The 24,745-nt window shown below is 38.6% G+C and overlaps 1 protein-coding gene across 1 annotated transcript; it reads right to left on the reverse strand.

Annotated features, from left to right (window-relative positions):
• Positions 1-1,072: 1,072 nt before the first annotated feature.
• CPB2 (carboxypeptidase B2) lies at positions 1,073-22,266 on the reverse strand. Its single transcript, XM_039367019.1, has 11 exons — positions 22,190-22,266; positions 18,431-18,506; positions 11,583-11,707; positions 11,365-11,473; positions 9,840-9,941; positions 9,361-9,465; positions 7,179-7,289; positions 4,908-4,998; positions 3,704-3,906; positions 1,454-1,538; positions 1,073-1,364 (listed from the first exon to the last, which is right to left on the reverse strand). Exons 1-11 carry the CDS (start codon positions 22,264-22,266, stop codon positions 1,180-1,182), a joined length of 1,269 nt encoding a protein of 422 aa, XP_039222953.1. The 3' UTR covers positions 1,073-1,179.
• Positions 22,267-24,745: the final 2,479 nt, after the last annotated feature.

Below are 24,745 nucleotides of genomic sequence, written 5' to 3' on the forward strand. Positions count from 1 at the left end.
CATCCACAGATGGTCTTCAGCCTGTGACCAGAACGTCAGAGTGTGAACCATTCTGAAAATGAGGTGATTCTGTTTGCTTGTTTTATTTCTGCCTCTTCCTTTGTTTTCTTTCTCTTAAATATTCCACTCCGTTACTGGTCCTTTCAGTTTATCTGTGTTCTGTGCCGTTGGATAACTTGGGGAATATTTTCCCCCTTGAGTCTTTTTCTTTAAGATTTGTTCTACCATCTGCAGTGTTAGATTATAATTATCTCTTGCTCATAGGTGGTGTAATTTAGGCTGTTCTTTAACGAACATAGGAGGCTTGTATTGTAAAGAAGATGGATGATGTAAATATTCTCATTGTCTATAATGGACAAAAGATCCAGTTGAAGGTGTGATCTATTTGTGCTATTAAGACCATTATAATTATAAAATGTTAAGATGGTTCTGTTTAACTTTATTGGCTCTTGTTAAAATTGCTTACTGTTGCTGGCTGAAGCACTGACAAGAGTGTCTCAGCACCACACGGTTGCCAAATTATGAAGGAAAAATATTTTATATTCCTCCTCAGTTGGGGATCAGTACCACTATCAAGCCTCATTTTCATGCATGTTTGATCCTCTGCTTGCAGGTTCTGTGACAGTTTCACATAGTGCACTGTTAACAACACAAAGCTGGAAGGCTGGGTTCTTCCTTTCTAGAAAAAGGCCTAAAATTTGGCCGTCTGCCTTTGAATGTACTTACATGGAAATCAATTATTTCTAATAGCGCTGTCATACTTCAGAAATGATCTAAAAGAAAGGTTTTAAACCTTGCACAAGGATAGCACTACTTTGCTATTCATTAAAGCAGCCACAAGTCATTTTAGGCTTCCAGCTTAGCAATTCCCTCCCTCCCCACCCCCCCAATGCAGCTATCTTAAAAGTCCCAACTGACCCTTTAAAGCAGTCACACCTTTCTTCAGGTTTATATGGGGGGGGGGAGTTGCAACTTCTTCAACAGAGTTGAACATAAGCTATGTTCATGGGAGCTGGGAAGCCATTCTTCACAATCAGGTTATCACCTTAACACCCATACTGTTAATCATAAATAACATGAAAAATAAGTTTTATTTGAAATTAAAATAGTAACCAGCATGTACCAGGTGGTCTGTGTATAATGCTGCGCTATATAATGCTTAAAATGGAATTACGCGTTTTACATATTTGTATTCACGTGTGAAGCTATAATTTTGATTCCGGTGATCGCTTCGTAGCAGGTCGGCTTAATGAGATGTTGAGGAAGTAGGAATCCATATCTTCCCCTGTCCCGAAGCTCAAAAGTAAAAGAATACTTAATGCCATGGTCGTAAGCCCAGTCATCTGAACCGCCCGGAGCTAAATCTAGGAAGGAAACCGGAAGTATTAGTGACCCAAGCTCAGCAATGGCCTGTTGATAAAAAGAGGTAGTTCATCTTCTTACTTCTACTTACAGATGGTTTGCGCACCGGAGCCTGCCACGTAGCGATTGTGGTATGTATTTCTAATTGCATTAGTCACTTGGTTCGCCACCAGTTGCTGAAAAGTAGAGAATTGGTCAGTTAAGTCATTGAGAACTTATTGGTCAGTTAAATCATTGAGAACTTATGTTTCAGTCTGACTGCAAAAAAGAGAGCCGTCCGAAAAAGACTTTGTCTTGTTCTGGATGTTCGTGAGCTGCCTTTTACGTTCCCAACGATGGGAAGAGATGTTGAATTCTTCACAACAAAATTAAAAGTTGTACATTTTTATAGAAAACATAAACGCGAAAGCTGCATGTAGGCAGAAAAGATATGTCAGTCCTAGACTTAGCATGCTTGAGATTAAAATCCAATCTGTGGCTTGATGTAAAAACTAGGCTATTGTGTGCCCGTGGGTTTTTATTTATCTCCCTATTTCCAATGGTTGCATGCTTTTGAACGTTACCCTTTGCTTTTGTGTCCTTTTCACAAGTTTTGTTAAGTCTGTCTGCTTTGGTTTGTGGTCTGAAATCTCCTTTGTTGTATTATGGCTGACATTGTTTTCTGGGGGGGGGGCAAGGGGGCAATCTAAAATGTGCAAGACAACGTTGACTTCGATTTATCAAAACCAGCATAAAATGTGACTGTAGAAATAAATTTGATTTTGAATATGGTTATATTTGTCTGATAGTAGAACAGATTCTGTTGACAGACAAACATTTGGGTTTCCCAAAGCTGAGCCTCTGCAACAGATTGTGAGATTACAGGAGGAGGAGAGCAAAAGAAGAGCATTGTCCTTGTGGAGCAGCCCCTTTATCTTAATTGAATGCCAGCAACAATGGAGAGAAAACATGACACTCCAGGTCTCAAACTTGCAAACATTTAAGATGTGTGGACCAACTCTCACAAATGAGTCCAGCTCTGAAAAATGCTGGCTGTGGAATTCTGGGAGTTGAAGTCCACATGCCTTAAAATGGTCAAGGTTGAGAAACACTGGTGTAGACTCCAATAACAAAAGCTCTGCATCCTTAAAAGATGCTATTATTGCTGAGAGCAATTAATTGCAATCTGAAGTCTGATGTATTTGCCATTTGATTATTTGGTTTTCTTTATAAAAGATAAAGATTTGTTTACTTACTTAATTACTTACTCTCTTTGACTCCAAAATTGTTTATGTGGGCATTCAATCTAATGCTTTTGGCATTTTAGTTCCTGATTTTTTTCATTATTTGAAGTAATTAAAAAGTATTACTTCATGACAAACAGCATCCTCGCTTCCTTTTGCATTATACTAGTTTAATATAATGTATTAAAATAATTATCTGTTTTAATATATTACTTCTGTTATATGTTGTAATCTGTCACAAACATGCAACAACCATGGTTTCAGTTCTTGATCCATTCTGGTGCGATAGATTCCCTGGCGTGGTTGTTGGATAAAGCGTGGCTTACAAACATTCGTCTTAGGAGAAATACTCAACACACGTGTTCTTGTTTGGATCTGATTGACATGCATCCATCATACAAACGTGTGTCATGTTGCCTAGCTGCTATTGTGCTATATAACCTTCAGTGTAATCCCCCTGTACTTAGATATGAAAAGTGCAAATGCACTACGAATGAACTCTTACAAGAATCTGTGTATTTTATACACTTGTTCTGGATATTCTATATTCCTCTCAAACTTGAAGCATCCTTTGAAATGATAAATAGAGCAGATGCATGGATACCGATGCAAAAGTCTGTTTTCTTGGTAAATACATAAAAGCCAAAAAAATAAGGCAGCTGTGTTATGATTCAGTTAGGATGTGGGGATAGATAGTTGCGTGTTATGAGAATGATCACACAGGGGAAGAAGTTAGAAACTCTGATTATAGCTTATGGCAATTTTCCATTTCAGCTGACTGTAGCCAACTATTTTATAGAAAGCATGTTGTGTTTTCAGACCTTATGATTCTGTTTTGTAAACAATGGCTTGCTGCATTCAAATAAAAGATGTAGAAGAGGAAGAAGCATGAAAACCAAGCTAAGGTGCCATCTCTACTTGCTTTTATAACATAACAATATGGACAGCCACAACTTTTTGTTGACATTATGGGCAGGTATTTAGCGACTCGGCAGTGAGCCACTTCTTTTAAAGAAGAAGTGCCCTTTGTATTCTTCCTTTAAGGAAATAAAAAACCAAGTCCAAAAATAATTGCAAAGGCCCTCTTCAACTCAAGACTGAAAAAGACGGGTTCTTACCAGCTCATCATGATCTTTAGATTTATTTTTAGTATATGAATATGGAAACAGAACCATCTGGGAGTAAGAGTGCATTGTTAGGTACGCTTTAACACGATCCTTGTGCTTTCTGAGAAAATCGGCCACGGCTTTTACTTCTGGCTCAGATTCTGGGTAAGGTCCACAGTAAGTCTCTTGGCAGTCATCTCTGGATCCACCTTTTCCTTTATTTAAGAAAAAATAATAATAAAAGCTTTAATTAGCTTAAATTTATGGGATCCAGGGGCAATAAATGAAAAACATTTTTTTTATTTATACCAGAGCTTGAATCCGAATGAAGTCCTTATAGGTTGTTGGTGCAAAGGGGTCCTCAAGTCTCAAATCTGCTACTGCTAATCCTATATTATCAGAGCGTTCACCCATTTTCAGGTCGAGGCACTTTTGGGCTTTCAATTTACGTGTCTCGTATTCACTGCCAAAATGTGTAAAACTAATTGGAGCCATATTTTTTTTTTTTTAAAAAAAAAGTTTCCCTGCGTATTTAAGCAATTTCCTTCCTGACTCCTTAAAAATTACAAGTTGAAGACAAATGTGAAAGCACATGAATGGGTCCTGGCCTCTGCAGCTTATTTTCAGAAAAATAAAGGTGCAGGGAAGTAGTTGGTCTCTCTTGGTATACTGTGGCTGTTTTGTATGTGACATTTTTCTCCTGAGCTTCACTTAAGAAAAAGGACAGTTTCACTTGAGGATGAAAACAGGGTACCATCTGCCTCCTCCATCTTGCAACTAACTGAAGCTACTGGAAAACCTTCATCACTGGGTGAACCTATAAGCTTTTCTGATGTAATATATGGACCCACATTTTTTTTTATTCTTGTACATTTTCCCAAGCTATTAAGATCTAGTTCAGCCTTCCCCAGTCAAATGTACACCAGAACTATTGTGATGATACCCCTAACCCTGACCATATAGACTGATGATTGTATGTGTAGTCCAACAATCTTGTGGAATGTTATGAGTAATTCTATGCCTATGTATAGGAAAATAAAATTGAATTCAGTGGTGTTTAACATAGGATAGGCTTGGAGAGCATTTTATATTATCAAGTGGAGTATGAAACTTGTTTTCCCCAAATATATGTAGATCAGTTTATACTTTTACTACTGCAATAAATATTTCATACTGCATAGTGCCTGTGTGTATGTACATACAAACATCATCTTACCACACCAGCCTGCATCAAAATTGCGATTCATATCTGTCCCAGTGCACTTGTTGTAGCCATGCTGGGAGCGGCTTTTTCTCCACATTCGATTCTGTAGATAACACACACACATATACACACCAGTCCCCAAGTATGTAAATATTTTAATGTTAAGCTCACCAATACATAATTTGTAACCTAAAACAAATCTCATAGCACAGAACTAACTGCACCTTGGAAACAAGACTTCCAAAAGAACCACCTGTTGATATTGCAGTGTTTTCTGAGCTGGCAAAGTGCACTATTGCAAATTCTAAGGTTGATCCGTGGAAGCAAGTAAATGTGTGCGTCAATGAGTCAAAACCGCTACAGTATTTGTTTTGATTGTGGGCACCGTAGCCAAAGTAATACATACTGCAGACAAAAAGGGGAAGCGCATGTAAGAGCATGAAATCTGGAATCTAGTACTAAGGCCGTTAATGCTCCAAGTGCTGTTGGCAGTCCCAAGCTTGGAAAATAGATGACTGTAGTAAGAAATCCATGCTTGTTAACCAGCAGAAGCATCTTTCTGGTTAAAGTTAAAATGGTGAACATCTCTGTTTCACTTTACAGTAATTAGGCCAAGGAGAACTTGGGACCAACATACCTTTCTCTGTCCATCTACCCCATCTATTTTCCTAATGTGTTCAGGAGAGTTGCTTTTCACCTTTTTCTTCCCTGCAACAATCTGAGTGAGATGGGACTGAGGTTCTAGATTCACACATCATGTTAAACATCGATACAAGGGTTTAGAGCAGTGGTTCTCAATCTTTTTAATGCCGCGACCCCCAACCGGTCGTAAGTCGAGGATTACTCAACCGGTTGTGAGTCGAGGACTAAACTGGTGCAGCACCGTTTGCAGAATGGGACTTTTGGCGGGCTCAGCAGGGCAGAGACAGCCTGGACAATTCCTATTGGCTTTTGAAAGCCAATAGAATTAGACTCTATTCAAGAGAGTCTATTCTATTGGCTTTCAAAAGCCAATAGAATAAAAGGGAGTAGCACAGCTAAGGAAAAGAGCCAAGGTGGCGTAGCAATTAGAGTGCAGTAGTGCAGGCCACTTTAGCTGACTGTGTTCAGCAGGTCAGCGGTTCAAATCTCACCGGCTCAAGGTTGACTCAGCCTTCCATCCTTCCGAGGTAGGTAAAATGAGGACCCAGATTGTTGGGGGCAATGTAAATATATATATATATAATATATATATATATATATATATATATATATACACATTGCTTACTGATGTACACCGCTTAGAGAGTGCTTGCACTTAAAGCGGTATATAAGTCTCATAAATAAATAAATAAATGGGGGGGGGGAAATGGCGGACTGCATTGTTTGGCGACCCTCGTGAAATGGTTGTTCGACCCCAAATGGGGTCCCGACCCACAGGTTGAGAACCACTGGTTTAGAGTTAGAGAAAACTGTAACCATGTGTACAACCACCATGGTAAGGTTCACCATGGGCTGAGCTAAGAACTAGCCGCATTAGAGTTTACCCGATTTCTGAACCAAACCAGAATGTATAGGTTATCAAGTTCATCTAATGTGAAGTGAAGATATAAATCAAGGTTGCTTAAAGTAAACACTCAGCTATTGTTAAGCCCATCTTGCAGATCCAAGTGAGTATCAGCAACCTATTGGAAAGTAGAATTATCTTGCCTTATCTTTCTCTATGGATGTACAGTACACTATCAGGCAAGGTTCCTGTCATTCATCTGTGAGCCAAGATGAATTCCTAGATTTCCTCTGCTTTCACAAGGTGCAGAATTTTGTTGAGATGAGCCCCAGTGAAAGAAAGCCAAATGTGAAGCTCATTGCTAAGTTTGAAACTTGCACCAAATTTGGAAATAAATTGTTCCAACATCAAGCACAAATTTAGATAAGGAATACATTTATAAAAGTATTCTTTTTTGTAAGTATACTTATAAAAATACATTTAATAAATAAATATAGTGAGCATACTTATTTTTTAGAACCAGCATCTAATTCCCGGAAAATAAGGTCAAAGAATGAATCATTCTGTAAAAATTGAAATTAGAAGGTAATGGTTTTTTTTGTGTGCAATTTAGCAGGAAATTTGCATTCCCTCATCTAGCAACATTTAAAAGAAAAGAGGCAATCCTGCAGCACAAACCTTATTGATTTGAATACTGTGCTATGATGCATAACATAATGCAACATTGTAAAAAATCATCTCAGTGTAGATTATTTGGATCAAATTTCATAATATATCTAGAAAAGTTTTATACTTACAGTAGTCCATGTATACTCATAACCATCCACATTCATTATTGGCATGACATAGAAATCAAGGTTCTGTAGGAGACCTGCCATTGTTACATCCCTGTTTAGAAATTGTGTAACCTAGAAGTGGATGCAAAAATAAGGTTTAATGGAAACTGCTGGATAGATTGCTATGTCCAATCAATTATTAAGGCATTGCTATATTTGAGCATAGCTACATTCTAATTTGCATAATTCTATGTAAAGGGGTTGCAACCCACTCTGTCAATGCTGCAAATATTGTATATTCTTGCTTTGACAATATGCAGAATTGTCTGATATTTTGGGGGTTAATACAGAGCAGAAGGGGGGTGGGGATAAAGCCTGGGAGAGAAAGAGGAAAGAAACCTTTGACCTTCACACTAATTGGATAATGTGATATATGACAGCTAATTTAGGGAGGGAACATGCTGATAATTTAACTGCTCAGAGGAAGAGAACTTAGATCTTAGCATAAAGCCTCCGTTATGCCTGTGCCGACATTTTGTAACAATAAATGACTTTTAGGAAAATCAATGCCTGGAAGTTCTTTGAAGTGTTTCATTAGCCGGAACCATAACACACTCATTTTTAGGTTGTCTTTTGCTACCTCTGGTAAACAATTGCGTTTCACCAACAGCATGTGTCTGATCCCATTATTAAATAATTATGGAGAGATTTCTCCTGCACTTGTTGGAATTCTCTTCTCCTTTTTCCTCAAAGAGCTCCTACATAGCATAACTAGGACTGGAAAGCATTGATAAGTGAGAAGAAAGGGTAACTTTATCCTATCACTTTTTGTCCTGTTTTCAGAACTGAGGACAGACTTCTTCTCGACATAGTGCTAAGTCAGATATGTTGAATTACAACTCCCACCATACTAAGTCAATGGATGATAAGGGAGACGATTTAACAGAAGGGGAGTGCAACAAACTGAAGAAGGAGGAGTCTCTGCGGATTTTACTCCGCTAGTTGTCAGCTGTAGGAGGCAGTGTGTTCATCTGTATTTCAAGGCCATTGAGCCAGCGTTGTCTGAAGACATTTTCACGGTCAGGTGGCCAGCATGATGTCATGGAGCGCTGTTAACCTTCCCACCGAAGTGGTAGCTAGTTTTCTACTTTCAGCTGCATGCTTTCGAACTGCGAGGGTTGGCAGGATAGGGGCTCCTCCTGTCATGTGGTTGGGCTGCCAGCTTTCTGGCCAACAAGCCCAGCATCTCAACCACTGAGCCACCACACACACACACCCCCCGCTGAAGAAGGAGAAAGCTTGCCTTTTAAAAAGGCCTTTTATAAGGCTCTGAATTATTTAATTGCCATAAAAATTTCCCACTGTGCCTCAGAGTCACACTCCAAGGGCAAAGTTTAAAGATGAGGAGATCTAGTTGCTTACTAGTTATTGCCATTGCTTCTCACTTCTTGCATTAATGGTTTACCTTACATATCCTGTAGGATCCCAAGAAGAATGAGGAATTCTACCAGGGAATATAGACACTGAACTGGTTTTGTATACTTTTAATCTGTTCCCTACTTTATCCTTTTAAACCGATTTATTCAAAAGCATAATGCCTGGAATTAACCCATTATCTGAATATGCACAGATAAACTGCATGACCTGATGTCTTGTCACACACTAGGCTTAAATGGTTGGCTAGTTTATGGATCAAGGTGTCACATGAACACCATCGTTGTTGTCCTACTGACTTTTTTGTTTTCTGTAATGGTATGTGGGAATGACCTCTGAAGATGGGGAAGACCTGAAGCCAGAGGTATGGTCAGATAAGAGGCAACTTTGCCCACCACAGGGAATGGGAACATGTCAACCATCTCAGAAGAGACCCTAGGTTCTTGGGTTGTAAGGCGACAGGGGAAAAATGTACTTTCAAATATGGTAGCACGTCCAAATAAGAAGCACAGCCAGTTGAATTAATTCTATTTTATTGTAAGTTTAAATTCATTTACAAAATCTCCCTTTATTTCTGTCTCAACCTTCTCCCTTCTCTTTAAAATAAATAAATAAAATAAAATAAATAAAAGACTCCCACATTCCTTGGAAGCCAGAACCCATGTTTATTTATCGAATTCTGAAAAGTATCACCCTTTTTCTTTTGTATCCTTGGTGGATATGTATATGCAACTAAGTAGATGCTTAAAAAACAACAACGTCAACTTACGTGTCCTATAAACCAGAGACAACAAGCTGGTGAAACCCATTCCCTTGCATGGATACCACAATCAATCCAAATGGCGTTTTTGGGAGTTCTGCTTCTACCCGAAAGCTAATAAAAAGAGAATTTAATGGCATAGGTTCCCAAGAGCATACATGGCTACTTGATTATACTTATGATCCTAAATCAACATTACTTGTAAAATGGTTTCCAAAATAACATGTTACTTTCCAGTTTTGATATCAATGCAACCGGCAAAAAATTAAAATGGTCTCTCTCCTGAAAATAAAATCAAAATCCAGTGAAAGAAAAGAGTAGGGGAGTCTTGAGTCCATTTTCTCAATGAATCAAGTCATTTCAGTTGCGATTGGGCATACCCAGAGGGTATGACATCTCCAGAGGGGTTCTCAAATTGCCTTGATTCCATCTCTACCTAATTCCCTGTTTCACTTTCTGAAGGAATTTTGAAGTTTGGCCAAGCATACCTTCAAAACATAAAGCGGACGTTTATCAAACGAATGTCCAATATGTATCTTTTGGATGATAGCAGGATATCTTGCAGCTATTTCATCCATCCATGTATATATCTAAAAGACAAAATGGGTCTTTCAACAGAGACAAGGCATTTTAAATTCTGAAGCAACAACTTCCGACCATTATTCCACCAGTTAATTCCAGATGACATAGATAGGATCCCAACTATTTTTCATGTCCTTCCTAATTTTTCTATATACAATCAGGGTGATTGTACATAGAGCACAGACCATACCAGGGTTCCATGAAGCTGGGATACAACAAATATTTCTGAAGGTCAGAACAGCCATTTAGGCAATTTGTGTTCCAACAATTAAAAGAAAACAATAATGGTAGAGGTAGGAAAAAGCAATTGGTGTGACCCAACTCTGTTCCTGCAATATAGTTACAACAATACCTAGTTAGCTTACTTTATAGGCTTAATGTAATGATTTGAAGAAGATAAAACATGGATATATTGTTGCATATTTTAAACTCCACTTTTTATTGTTGTTAAAAGGTTCTTGAGATGATTAAAAGCATGACATTAGTGGTACAAGATATGGTTTCTAAAACTCAGGATAGTCACAAAATGATGGCAGCACCTAGGGATTTTTTTTTTCCTTAAGTAAATTCTAATGAAAATGGAAATAACTAATCCAAATATTATACCTCGTAATGGAAATCATGTTTATGTTTCAGTAATGCTTGGTGCATTTGTATTTGTTTTTCAGACTATAAGCTTATGTACATTTATCAAGAAGCAAATTTCACACTGTCTGACTAAACTCTGAAGGCACACGCATAAGATTGCTACATATGTTAGGTCTTAGCTTTTAAATTATATCCTTAGTGTATGAACATAAGCATAACTTTTGACTTGCCTATCTGGCATAAAAAAAATAAAGAACAGAATGACAATAATAGGATCTTTCTCTAGCAAACCACCATGTATTTACCTTAAAGGCCTTATGAATAAAAACAAAAACTCAACCTTAACAGTCTTCCCAAAAACCTCCAAGGAAGATGCCATTATAATTTTAGGCTGGGTGGTGGGGGTCAGAGTTTCCTCTTAGCTGCATTTTAGTCTGAAACTAAATCTCTTGAAAAAGTAGACTAGCGTAGCGGTAATGAAGGTATGAGAGTTGTATGGCCAGGATTTCCCACTCCAGTAGGACCCCAACTGGTAAACCAGCCAAATGCGGCCAAAGGTCCCCCTAGTCTTAGTCTCCCTCCATGAATCCAGGAGAACTCCCAAGTTGCAGATCTAAGTTGCAGCCAGCCAGACAGCTTCTTGAGAAATAGCAAATCTGTCTTCTTTCAATTCAGTTGAGTCAATTGCATGGAGCAATTATTCGCTCACGGCATCCAGTGAAGATGTTGGTTGGTTGACCTAAATGACCTTATGACTATTTCACTATGAAATCCTTGGTTCAAAACTCCTTGAGAATCCACCACAGTTTTGGGAATAAAGGAACGAAATACATCAAGTCTTACCACTTTCAGAGAATGATATTGTTCATAAAATGAAATAGAACTGCGGGGTGTAACAGTGTCATTGACAGTTTGTAGGTCAATAATTTTCTGAACATCTTCCAGAGCAATTCTGAAAAGAAAGAGCAAGAAAGCTTCCTTAGCTTTGATGAAACAAACCAACCAAAAAAATGGCTTGATAGTATCCTACTCGCAGGCATGCAGGACCGAAAGTCTCATACCTGAATAAAATGGCAGATCGGTTAAGCTCTGCTTTCACGTCATCTACATCGGAAACATTGACGTAAAAATGTACCTCTTTATTCTTTACAATGTTCTCTGGGGAAACGGGTTGCCAAAGCACAATCTATTTTGAAAAGAAAGAGAATGACATGTAGAATGGGGGTAATTACTTGTTACACTTTCTCATGGCAATCTGTTTCATCTTGCAGCCTTTATGTTATGCTCTTTTCATGCAAAATATTTTGAGAGACGCAGTTGGGGGCTTCCTTTCTACTGTTTCTGGAACTAAACATAAAACTAGTATGGCAGAAAACTGGTAATTTTCTGTCATATCTACCTTGGTCTTGCTACTTCAATTTACATATTAATTCTCATTGCGTGATACCAGCTAGTTAATATAAATTGGATGAAGCAATAATGATTTCCCCCTTGCCATCATCATAAGTATTCCGCATATGCCTATCCCTATAAATACATTAACTAAAGGGACATCACACACCTTTATCTTAGTCCCTGCTCAAAATTGCTAATCCTAATATATGTTTTTGCTTCAATTCTACCTCAGTCTAGGAATAGCTTTCAGCTCCACACTTATGCAAAATCTTCCACAATTCTCGCTTATTCATTTTATTACACACTTTTTTCTATCAATAAATGTATTCTATCTTTCTCACATTCAAACTGTTAGAGAATTTTAATTTCTCTGTTGGTGAAAAAATAAATCAGAAGCTCTCACAGTTGACTGCATTTAGCTGATTCAAAATAACTTCTTTATATTTATATCAAAATATTTACAATACATACCTTCTTCTTTACAGCAACATGGCTTAATGAAGACTTCTTACAGAGCGATACAGAGACAAACCTGAGACTGGAAATCCGGCTCCTAACTCAATACCTTTTTGCACAGACTCAGTAGCACTTTCTTCACATTGGCTGACTGAGTTACTACATGACTCTTCCTGCTCATAAATATTCCAACACTCCTCCCTTCATGACAGGAAGAGACATCAAACCTATTGACTTAATACAATCTCCATAATGAACACCACCCAATGGTTTAGTCATCATATCTGCCAAATTATCCTCAGAAGAACAATGATGTAAACTAATCAATTTTCCTTTTACAGCTTCCCTGACATTACAATACTTAATGTCTACATGTTTACTTCTGTTCTTCACCCTGTCACCAGTTACCATTTTTATACAGGCAGCATTGTCTTCAAATACCTTTACAGATTCTTTTACATTAATATTTAAATCTTGCAACAATTGTACATACCATGTTACTTCAGAACACAATTCAGATAAAGCAATAAACTCTGCTTCCGCTGTTGAAATAGCAACAGTTGTTTGTTTTCTGGACTTCCATCCAATCAGAGTCCCTCCAAACAATATTATAATCCCAGAATTTGATTTCCTTGTGTTTATGTCATTTGCATAGTCACTATCGACATAACACTTTAATTTCAATTCCTCAGTAATCTATATTTGAAGACCCAAATTTATAGTTCCCTTTAAATATCTGAGAACCCTTTTTACACCCATCCAATGTAACTTTGTAGGTGCAGCAGTAAAACAACTCAAAATGCTTATTGCGCAAGCTATGTCTGGTCTGGACCACTGTGATAGATATAACAAACTCCCTATTGCTGAGTGATATATCTCTTGATCACAGGTTTCACCTTTGTCCGCACTTAAACTATTATAAAAATCTGTACTCATGGGTGCGGGAGCAGTATTGCAATCTTTCATATTATATTTCTCCAATAACTGCTCAATTTTTCTCCTTTGACTGACCACCTAACCACCTTTTTCATTTTTCTGTATCTCTACACCGAGATAATTTTTTATTTCTCCCAAATTCTTTAATTGTGAAAAACCTTGTGCCATTAACCTGGCCTTATACTGTACATTATTATTTGGCAATACCTTTTTCTTATATACCCACTTACAACCCACAGCTTTAGTTCCCTGTGGCAAAGTCACTGATTTAAATACTTCATGGTCTCCCATGGATTTCATATCTTTATCCATGGCCTCCTTCCATCTTTCTTGTTCAGCTTTTGGTAATGCCAACACTTCTTTATAACTTCTTGGCTCATACCACACATTGCAAACCTTTACGTTAGTGGCAGAATACCTGTCAGGCAGAATTCCTTTGTTGCATCGCTCTGACCTACATGGTATTAACTGCTCCTGTGTCTCAAGTCTTTCTGGTTTCATGTCTTGTTCAGCCTCTCCTCTCTGAACATTGACATCTTCAATAATCATTTTTCCATCATTAGATGAGTTATTGTCATTAAATAGATCACTGTCATTAAGTGAGACATACCCAGAATTTGCATTAATTCTGTCCCAATTTTGTTCTGCAAAATTAGCAGACCTTGAAATTACAATTCTTTTACTTCCATTGCTAAAGCGATATCCTTTTGACCCTGGCTCATAGCCCACAAACCTGAGCTTTCTTGCCTTTTGCTGTCCCTTTCTTCTGATTGCTTTTGGTATATGTACCCATGCAGCACTTCCAAAAATTCTCAAATGTGCCAGTGATGGCTTTCTCCCATATAGAATGGCATATGGAGTATTATTAATGGAGGAACTCCACAGCCTGTTAACTATATAATTGGCAGTCAATAGGCTTCTCCCCAATATGACCTGCTCATACCAGAATCCTCTAATAATGAATCTTTCATTGTTTGCAAAACACCATTCCTTCTTTCAGCTACACCGTTCTCTGCTGCTGTGTAAGGATTTGTACGTCTGTGTCTTATCCCCAACTGCCCCAACCATTGTTGGAATTTAGTTGACATAAATTCAGTACCTCTGTCAGTTTGCAACTGACACACTTGTTGTCTGTACCTTCTCTCTACAAAACTTACCCACTGTTTGAATTGTTGTAGCACCTCTGTCTTTGCTCTAAGCAAGTAGCAAAAACTATACCTGCTATAATCATCAACAATTACCAGTGCATATTTTGCTCCTCCCAAACTGGCTTGCATAGGTCCCACCAGATCTGCATGGACCAGCTCTAGAGCTCTTTTTGTTTGTCTTGTGCTATGTTTACTAACTGGGAATACCTTTGACTTTGATGCTTTGCATACTGCACAGTCCAAATATGTTTTGCATCCCTTCAAATTTAGCCCTTCTGCAAACTCTTGCATTTGCTGCAAAACTTTAAAGCTTGCATGGCCAAGTCTTCTATGTAGAAGATGAATACATGAATCATGCTCTGCAACATTCTTAAATATATGGGAACATTGAACCTTTTGTCCCTGCAATACATATAGATTATCTTCCTTTATGCCTTCTGCACAAATATTCCCATTCCTCTTGATGAGACACTTCCCATTTACAAAAATGATCTCAAAACCTTGTTTGTCTAAATTAGACACACTTAACAAATTATGTTCCATCTCAGGTACACAAAGCACATTGATAAACTTTAATTCCAAATATGGAATTTTTACATCGCCTCTTCCGATGACTTTTGCTTTCTGGCCATTTGCCAAAGCTTCTTGTGCTACTGGAACAAACCTGCAAAATAATTCAGAGTCATTAACAATTGTTTGACTTGCCCCACTATCTATTAGCCACTTGTCTCTGTTGTTGCTATAACAAACTTTTGCAATACCAAAATGTTCCTTTTGCAAATCAGTCTTTTTTGCTTGCACAAATGTCCTTCGCTGTAAATTGTTCCTCTGCAAAAAGTTCCTTTTCAGATGTGTGTTTGCTCCACAAATGTAGCAATTCTTTTCTTGCTGAGCTCTCTGCTTGCAAAATCTCTCTTTTGATGCAACTTGGTCCCATCTGCTTGTTTCTTCTCCAGAGACTTGCAGTCTGGACCCCCTCCTCAGGAATTTCACCTCCTCATGGCTGTTCCTAAAATGTTGCTTTTCTTCTTCATTAAGCAAACATGTCTTTAAAGCCTCAAAATTTAAGTCTTGCTCTTCTTTACACTCAAATATCGCAGAAACTGTGTCCCAGGTTTTATCTAAACTGTTCAACACCAATAAAACCTTCTGGGACTCAGGGAATTTAATCCCACATTGTTCTAAGCCCAAAAATAAACTTTGCATTTTATTTAAATGCTGTTCCACAGATTCACCTGGTTGCAAACAGGCCCTGTAAAGTTTTCTTGACAATTGCACTATATTGCATGCAGAAACATTCACGTGCACAGCTCTCAACTTCAACCAAATCTCCTTTGCAGTCTTTAAATTTGCAACATTTAGAAATTGTTCATCATCTACATTCAATATGAGATAAGCCATTGCTTGATCATGACTTTTCTGATCAGCAGCTGCAAACACTTGTGGTGGATTTTCTACGATATACCACAGCTCTTTTGCTTTGAGCAAACATTCCATTTTTGGAGCCCATATAATGTAATTCTTCTGGCCTAAACGAGGCACAGAGCTTTCCTTAAATTCCATTGCAGCCATTCTGCTTATTCTGCCTTGTTCTTATACTTTCTAAACACAGGCAATTTCTTCCAGCTTTAAATTACAATGCAGTCCTTAGTAAGCTCTGGGCCCATAACCTGTTAGAGAATTTTAATTTCTCTATTGGTGAAAAAATAAATCAGAAGCTCTCACAGTTGACTGCATTTAGCTGATTCAAAATAACTTCTTTATATTTATATCAAAGTATTTACAATACCATACATTCTTCTTTACAGCAACATAGCTCAATGAAGACTTCTTACAGAGAGATACAGAGACAGACCTGAGACTGGAAGAATCCAGCTCCTAGCTTAATACCTTTTTGCACAGACTCAGTAGCACTTTCTTCCCATTGGCTGACTGAGTTACCACATGACTCTTCCTGCTCATGAATATTCCAACACAAACACTTTTCAGTGACTCACTGGCATAAAACTGCAAGGCTCTTCCTGAATTTTGCTGTCATCTCTTACCATCTGTCAACCAAACTTCTGCAAAAGAGCTTCTTGGGCACACCTAGCTCATTAATTCCCACTCTCACACACCCCCTCCCCCCAGTTTTTGCATATAGTCTTGCTACCTTAAGCTTTGTGCAGGGGAACAATAACAGCATTCTTCCAGTTGCCAGACAGAGATGCAATCTTCACATATACTTTTGGTAAGGGCCGAAGATGGCAATGTGACAAATAAGGATAGGCAAAACCCTTGTGTTAAGATGGAAGAGATGCCAGTCTTAGAGGCTGGGAAACAAATGGCTTAGCATTCATTGGTTCAAAACAACTGGAGGGGAAAAAAGGATTCACTCCTAGGGCTGAGGTACATACATACAGGGTTTCATTCCTGTGCCCTTCTATCTTCTGAGCATGTATGACTTGGTGGTACCTTCCATAAAGCTATCCCAAAGATGCTTTTTTTCACGAGGCAACTGGACTTTTCAAAAGGCAAATAGCTTCCAGAAAGCTATTTAAGTGTCAACAAGTGTCTGCAAGTGTCAACTTACTGAAGAAAGGAGGCTACTCACTGCTGTGATCGGTAGAGAAAATCTGATGCAGGTAAACCAGGTTGCACAGCCAGTTTTCACCTTTTAACCATAAGCAAACCAACTCCCTATTCTTTTCTTTTCTTTTCTCTTCTTTTCTTTTCTTTTCTTTTTTCTTTTCTCTCCTATCCTATCCTATCCTATTCTCTTCTATTCTAATATTCCTCCAGCTTCTCTCTCTATATCTATAGCCTTCTTGCTTTTTAACTTTCTCACAGATTATTTTAGTAGTAATATTTTCTTGGACACTAACAATTGTAGCATTCATTTCAATTCCACTCTTCAATATATCTCAATCATTCCCTTAGAAAGCTCTAAAATACTCTTTCTGGCATTCCCTGTTTGAGTTTCATCCCATTTTTTAATATTATTTTTAATTTCATTCATTCTGCCACAGGCTCCTTATTTTTGCCTTATTTGGCCATTTCCAAAACAAAATGTCTGTTTCTTGTGATCCATCAGGATATTCTTCTTTTCTCAGTACACATCGTATGTATCTTTTAATCTTTTTTGCAGGAATTTCTTTTCTATATGCTCTTCTTCATCCTCTTTTATATCAATTTTCTCAAACATATTTTCTCATATAGGCCATTAATGTAACTCCACATATTTCCATGTGATGATGATTTAGATTTAATATACAGTAGCTGCCTATTCCAGTGGATGTACAGTATAACTCTTTGTTTTGTTCCAAGTAATTTCTACATCTTCTTTAAGTCTACTTACTATGCATTTTATTGAGAGATTAATTTATCCCCCAATATATTTATAGGGAACCTATATAAACTTTCTTTTCTTCAGTTTTTCTACTTTCACTCCTACGTTTCATCTTTTTTCCTTTCCTTCTTGTCCATTTTTTTTCTTAAGCTCCATTCTAAATACAGATAGTCCTCTACTTACAACCACAATTTTCTTGTCAGAAGGCCACAAAAGATGACAACATGACCCTGGGACACTGCAACTGTCATAAATATAAGTCAGTTGCCAAGCGTCTGAATTTTTGACCATGTGACCATATGAATGCTGCAACGGTCAAAAGTGTATAAAATGGTCATAAGTCATTTTTTTCAGTCTCTTTGTAAGTTTGAACAGTCACTAAATGAACTGTTGTAAGTCGAGGACTACCTGTATTACTTTAAATGGTCCTAAGTGAATTCTGTACTCAGACTAAGTTTATCTATCAACCTAAGCTGTTGATTATTAATCAACCACAACTGACTGGGTTTGTGCTAAATTGTTTATTAACCTACATGGTTCATTTCACATCACACTAAGCCAAAAGCAAATTCACCCCATTAGTTCAATGCAATGTGAGAACCCAGCATTTCTGCACTATATTCATGGCTTGCCAAAAAGCTATTACCTCAAAAGCAGTGGTCAGATTCCGTAGAATGTCTGCTTCTTTGTCAGATTTTGGAAAAGCCCACAAAACCTGATCACTGAAAAAGAAGGAATGAGAGTGCAAAGATCTGAGCTGCAGAAACCATGAACAGAAACTATGAGTTTCCCCACTCTGAATGACTGAGCAGCCATGAATGTACATAGACTCCCAATAATGTTGCAAGGAGCCATTCCAGGAGCTTTGGCCCATCTACCATGTTTCTCCAAAAATGAGACTGAGTTTTTTTCTTTTTTAACTTCCAAAAGAGGCACCAGGTCTTATTTTTCCACTCACCTCTGGCACCGACAGCCCCGCCCAGCCAGCCCACTTCTTCAGCGGCTAAAGGAGCAGCTTCATTCTGCAGCTCAAAATTGAGCTCAGGCCTGCCTTTGCAGTCAGTCAGGCCTTTCCAGAAGGCCTCTGCAGCTGAGAACTGAGCAACAGATTCAATCCATAGCTCGGTTTTCAGTTGCAGAGGCCTTCCGGAAAGGCCTGACTGCAAAATGCAGGCCTGGGATGCCACAGAAGAAGTGGGTCAGCGAGGAGAGGCCTAGCTGCAAGGTAAGTGGGTGCAGAGTGCATGGGGAAGTTCCACCTGCCCACCCCCGCTCTAGCTTGATTTTTAGGTGTGTGCCTCACCCCAAAACTAGGGCTTAATTTTGGGGTAGGGCTTATATTAGGCCCACCCCCAAAATCAAGCTAAGGCTTATTTTCGGGGTAGGTCTTACTTTCGGGAAAACACAGTAATAGGTGTTGGAATAGCCCATGTTGATTGGGACAGTCCTACTGATCAGCTGGAATGGAGTCTGTGTGAAACTAGAAAAATATTGCGCATTTCTCACGGTATGGTTGCATGCAATGATTTAAGCCTCTGCATGCCTTTTTCAAGGGTCCTTAATGTCAGCGACCCTACATAGATATAGAAGCCTACCAAACTGGAAACTCACTACAGTCAAATGAAATGTCTGAAGGAACCACATAATTTTGAGGATACCGCTAAATATACCGCCCTGCAAGCCAGATAAATCCATATTGGCTTATCCAAGTGTAATCTTGAAGAGAGTTATGATTACATATATGCCAAAAGCCCAGCTAATACCATATTACCATATGTCAGCTTTGGCAAAAGAGGACACTTGAGTGAGGGAAGTGCACATTTGCTTTCGTTTTCCCATCACTGTGAAACTGCAAATAGGTCATTAGATCTGTTTTATTTCCTATGGCCATTTTCATTTGAAATGAAAAATCTCTACCACTTATAAATTACTTTGTTGTGAAATCAAGAGTCAGTACTAGCTAAAAACCATGATTCGTATGAAATCAGAAACCATATGAAACTCCATTACTGAAACTCTTGTTTGTTAAAGGAGTGGCCACTGGCATCTTTTCCTGAAAGCACCTAATCCCCAACTCTGCTGCCTGGAACCACGTAGCTATGAACACTTCTGTTTTTCATTTTAATTTTTATTTGTAAGATAACTTGCCAAGGAAATCAGCTTGTTTAATAACTAGCTAATAGGCTTGAAGTTTCAAGTCAAGAAACTAAAATGCTGGGTGTTGCTTTAGCTTTGTGCTTGTTATAACAAATCTCTGCTTGCCATCTGAAGACCATTTTCTGCCCAACAGAAGTAGGGTGGGTGGTGAAACGAGTTAATCTGGGACAAGGTTTTGACTAGTGAAAAATTAGGCTGTCTGGCAAGTCCTTTTAGGCTTCAGCTGAAGTATAAAGCAGAATTTGGCGTGAACTGTGGTTCATGACCTCTCCTCTTTTGCTCCAAGTTCATGGGAACTCTTGGGGACATCTGGTTCTTCCAATGAGAAGGAAGAGAATGAGAACTATTTCTTCTGATTATGGTTGGAAGTACTGAAGGCCACCAAGGTCAGAAGAATCAAATGGAAACCCGCCTTTTCCATGCCCTCACTTATATCATCACTAGGGTGGTCAAGACTGTTTTCATCCCAAAATTGGACAAACTGCTTGGTCATAAATAGATTGAAAGATATTTAATAAGTTGCATCCCAGATTACTTGGAATTGAGATGACATGCATCCCCAAACCCAGGGCTTTTTTCTCTCATAGAACGCCCAGAACGGAGTTCCGGCACTTTTTTGGGATGGTACCTTGTAAGGTAGGCAAGGCGGGTTGTATGACGTGTGTGAGTTCCGGCACCCCTTTTTTTTTTTTTTTTTTTTTAGAAAAAAAGCACTGCCCAAACCTATAACATCTATATAGTCAATTTAACATCTACAAAAATGTTGAGATTCAGTATGTTATGTTAAATTTAATTTTGAAATATTTTTATTGCTTTTATTATCCTAATGTATGTGGACTCAAAATCTAAGTCCTCAATATGGTACCAGGTTGGCGAGATATTTGGCTTGAATTTCATTTGAGGCTGTTGGATAACTTTGTAAAAATAATGGAAACTTCTATAACTGAAATTGTTCTGCTGATGGAACAAATTTTGCCACTGAACCTCAGAGCTGAGTAATATCTCTTCCTGATCATATTCCAACTTTGAGGAATCATTTGGTGTATTTCTCGGTATAGATTCATCAGAAAAAAGGAACTGAAGACTTCTGGAGAAACTGGAGACTGCACTGATGAATTGATTATCCTGGTTTCAAAACAATGAGCTGATTCTAAAACTGTTGATATCTCATTCTCACTATTATATGATTCACATGATCTTTCAGAAAACAGTCATGCAGTCTGTTCTTGGGAAATTTCTGGATCAGCCAAATTTGGGCAGGAAGAGCACGTAAGTGATAAGATTAAGGCTGCATCACTGAATAAACATACAAAATGCAGGGATTAGAGAGAGTAAATGCATTCACTCATGCAAAACCCATTAGCAATGGTTTTGAGCAAAAACAAGATTTAACATCCAAGGAAAAATTGTGCATGTAATAACTCCTTAATCCACATATAAAATGAGTTTGAGGATTTCAGTTTTGATGGCTAAGTTTATTTTTTATCTATTGAAGAGAATATACCCTACTGTGATATAAAGTTTATTATTAACTTATTAAATTTTGTTTTCTTTTGGAAAGTCTCATACAATGATTTATCAAAGATGTGGGACCTGAATGTTAGAAATCATTGAAGACTTGGATTACTACCCTCACATAATTATGTCATACAAAATTAGCAGAAACCTAATTGCTCAAGAGAAGAAAAACAAGAGGATATAGTATTGTCTATGGAGATTCTCAGTCATCCAGGTCATGGTTGTCTCAAAGATGCTTTTTCAAGAGGCAACTGGACTTTCTTGTTTTTCTTTGAAGACCTTTCCTTCCATTATCCACCATCTAGTCAGAACTGAAGAAGCTTCTTGGATGAGAAGCAAAATGTCTTCAAAGAAAAACAAGAAAGTTCAGTTGCCTCTTGAAAAAGCACTTTTGGGACAGGATATAGTATTGTTTTTATCAAAAATATATTCTGTTTCAATCAGAAAGAAGAGAGTCGTTTCTTCATTTTAGTTGGCAATTTTTAAAAACATTCTAAACTGACTTGTTAATAGACAGTTGTGCTCTGTCTTGAGTTTAGTCTCACTGTGGCATATATTGGCATTAAATTGATATATAATTTGTCTATGCTACAAGCTTCTCATTATGACTCTTCTCCTCACAATAATTTGGCAATATACAATAAAGTTCTGATCTCTACATCCATTTGGGCATATGTCCTTATTTTCTGGAAATATTTCCTATCTTTTTCACTAAAAGATAAATACATACCTCTGGGAAGCAGAAACAGAGGTCTGTTGATTGAAGATTGATACCAAACATAAAAAGAAAAACTTTAGAGCAGCCATTTGCAATGAAACCAAGAGAAATAGTAAAGGTTGGTGACTTTGTTGATTTTCTAAAGTCTATATTGAAAGAATGGTTAAAATTTAATATTCTCTCTCTTTCTCTCTCTCTTTCTCCCTTCTGGCAACTCCCTTTTCCTCAATCTGAATCTGGGCAGTTCATATTTTTGTTAATAATGATAATTGCTAGCATATGCAATTCTGATTGATTGCTAGAGTTAACGAAAATTATACTTTGATCTCTGTAATGTGAATCTTATGCTTATCTTTAATTGGGCAGGAAGCAAAGCACATTCTCTTCTCATTGATTAATTTATTCATAACATATATGACATTTTCCCATTGGCATTAGATGAATCACAATGTCCTTATCTAATAAAATGTTGTAACCATGCTTTGAATTCAGCAGGTAGGTCTGGTCATGGTATCTCAAATACTGGAAAAGGGGAAGAATATACCGTAGTAACCAAAATGATTAAGGAGCTGCAGCAGAAAGATGTAAAATGATCCATCAGCCTAGAAAAAGAATGAAGATTTCTTTTTCTGAGAATGGTGTGAAGATCAACAAATTCATGGAGAGGCTGTGTAACTCAATTCATAGTCTCTCTCTTTCTCTCTCTCTCTCTCTCTCTCCCTCCCTCCCTCCCTCTCTTTCTCTCTCTCTGTTCTGTTTCAGGAAAAGAGGCATTGAGACGAAGCAACGAGTTCCAACAGTCTCCTTTATTGCAACAACAACAGAACAGGTTTTAAAATGGTGTGGCCCCCTTTTATAGCCCCCTTGCACAATACCTTGCTGACCAATCATTGCAAAGGCTGGAAGCAGCCTTTCTTGTTCCGGGGAATCCACATGAGCTGCCCAGGCCAATCGCTGCAGCCTGTGCCTGCCAGCCCAGGACATAACACTCTCCTTCAAATCAGTGTTGATTCCTGGCAAGTGTCTGGATTTGTCCTTCAGTTTTTATGGCAAGATTATGGCAAGTGGTTTGGCATTGCCTCCTACGACTGAGAAACAGGAACTAGCCCAATATCACCTAGCTGGCCTGGTGCCTAAGATGGAACTGGAATTCACCATCTCCTGGTTTCTAGTCTGGTGCTTTAACCGCTACACTAACTGGTTTCCTCTTTTATACATTTATGAGCTGGATTTTACATCAATCAGGGCAGTCGTGTGTGAGCAAGCATTACTAATCTTCATCTAACAAGCACCTTTGACATGTTCTCAACAGTCCAGATGGTCCCACTGCTCCAAAGGGCTTGAAACTACTAATATGCCAGTATGTAATTTATTCTCCCATGGGAAATCATATTTATTCAGGACTTATTTACATATAAATATTGTATGTAAGATATAAGCAACAATCTTTCTTTTGGTTTCATTTTTTTCTGACCCACTTGGTTCCTCAGCATTTTTATACAGTTCTTTCTTCTGAAACAGCTAAAACATTTCCCCTGCACCTCCTGCCCAATAGGTAACAACTGGAAAATGAAGAGCGGCATAGGCGCATACAAGCCTACGTGGACAACCAAAGCGTGTTTCAGCGTGGGCAGGTGAGAGCACCACAGCCAGCCACAAGTCCCCCAAGAACGAGTAGGTGAACAGAAGAATCTCAATGACCAGATGCGCCGGTCAGCTAGAGAGTTGATGTCACGACACCTAGGTCACGAGATCTTCCCACCGTTGCTGCCCCATTGAACCCACTGAACCACACCCTTGATGGCAACCGGAGGGGTCCACCAGCAACGGCAATGGCTACACGGCGGGCAGTGCCGCAAGATCTTTCCACTGTTATTGCCCCACGGAACCCGCCGAACCATACCACTGATGACAATCGGATGGATCCACCTGCAGCGCCAACGGCTCTGCAGCAGAACCAGCCGTCGCTCGGGGAAGAGATTGAAAGAGCTCGAGCCACACTAGAGTCTGTGCTGCGCCAACCAGAGGCAGCAAGAAGAATACCTCACTTAGCACACATAGGCGATTTAATCCCTCCTCTAGATCCTGAAGCTGAAATCCTACTCATGGTGGGAAGAGATGCCCCAGAATCCATTGGCTCTGATGAAAGAATCAAAGGTCTACTAGGAACCCCAGTAGCCATTAAGACGGAACTCGGATGGGCCATAGGAGGGATGGTTTGTGTTGATCAATTGCAAACCCCAACCCAGGTGAGCATCTCAAAAATCTCCATTCCCAGTAATGGAACAGCACCTCACCTAAAACCACACCTAGAACACTGCATGCTTGTGACAACCAAACCTGTTTTGGAAGCAACAGTGTTCCAGCCACACCTAGAACACTGCACGCTTGTGACAACCAAACCTGTTTTGGAAGCAGCAGTGTTCCAGATAAGCAAGAATTACAACAACTTAGCTTTGTCCATAGAGGACAAACAAGACAAACAATGTCTCCAAGACTGGGAGTCATGGAGCGTACTCCCAAGATGTCTCCAAAGCATGCAAGTGCAGTGCACGTATGTCTCCAGCT

The sequence above is a fragment of the Crotalus tigris genome, unplaced genomic scaffold (assembly GCF_016545835.1).
Source record: "Crotalus tigris isolate CLP2741 ecotype Arizona unplaced genomic scaffold, ASM1654583v1 scf7180000020523.1239640, whole genome shotgun sequence".
Classification (NCBI taxonomy): Eukaryota; Metazoa; Chordata; class Lepidosauria; order Squamata; family Viperidae; genus Crotalus; species Crotalus tigris.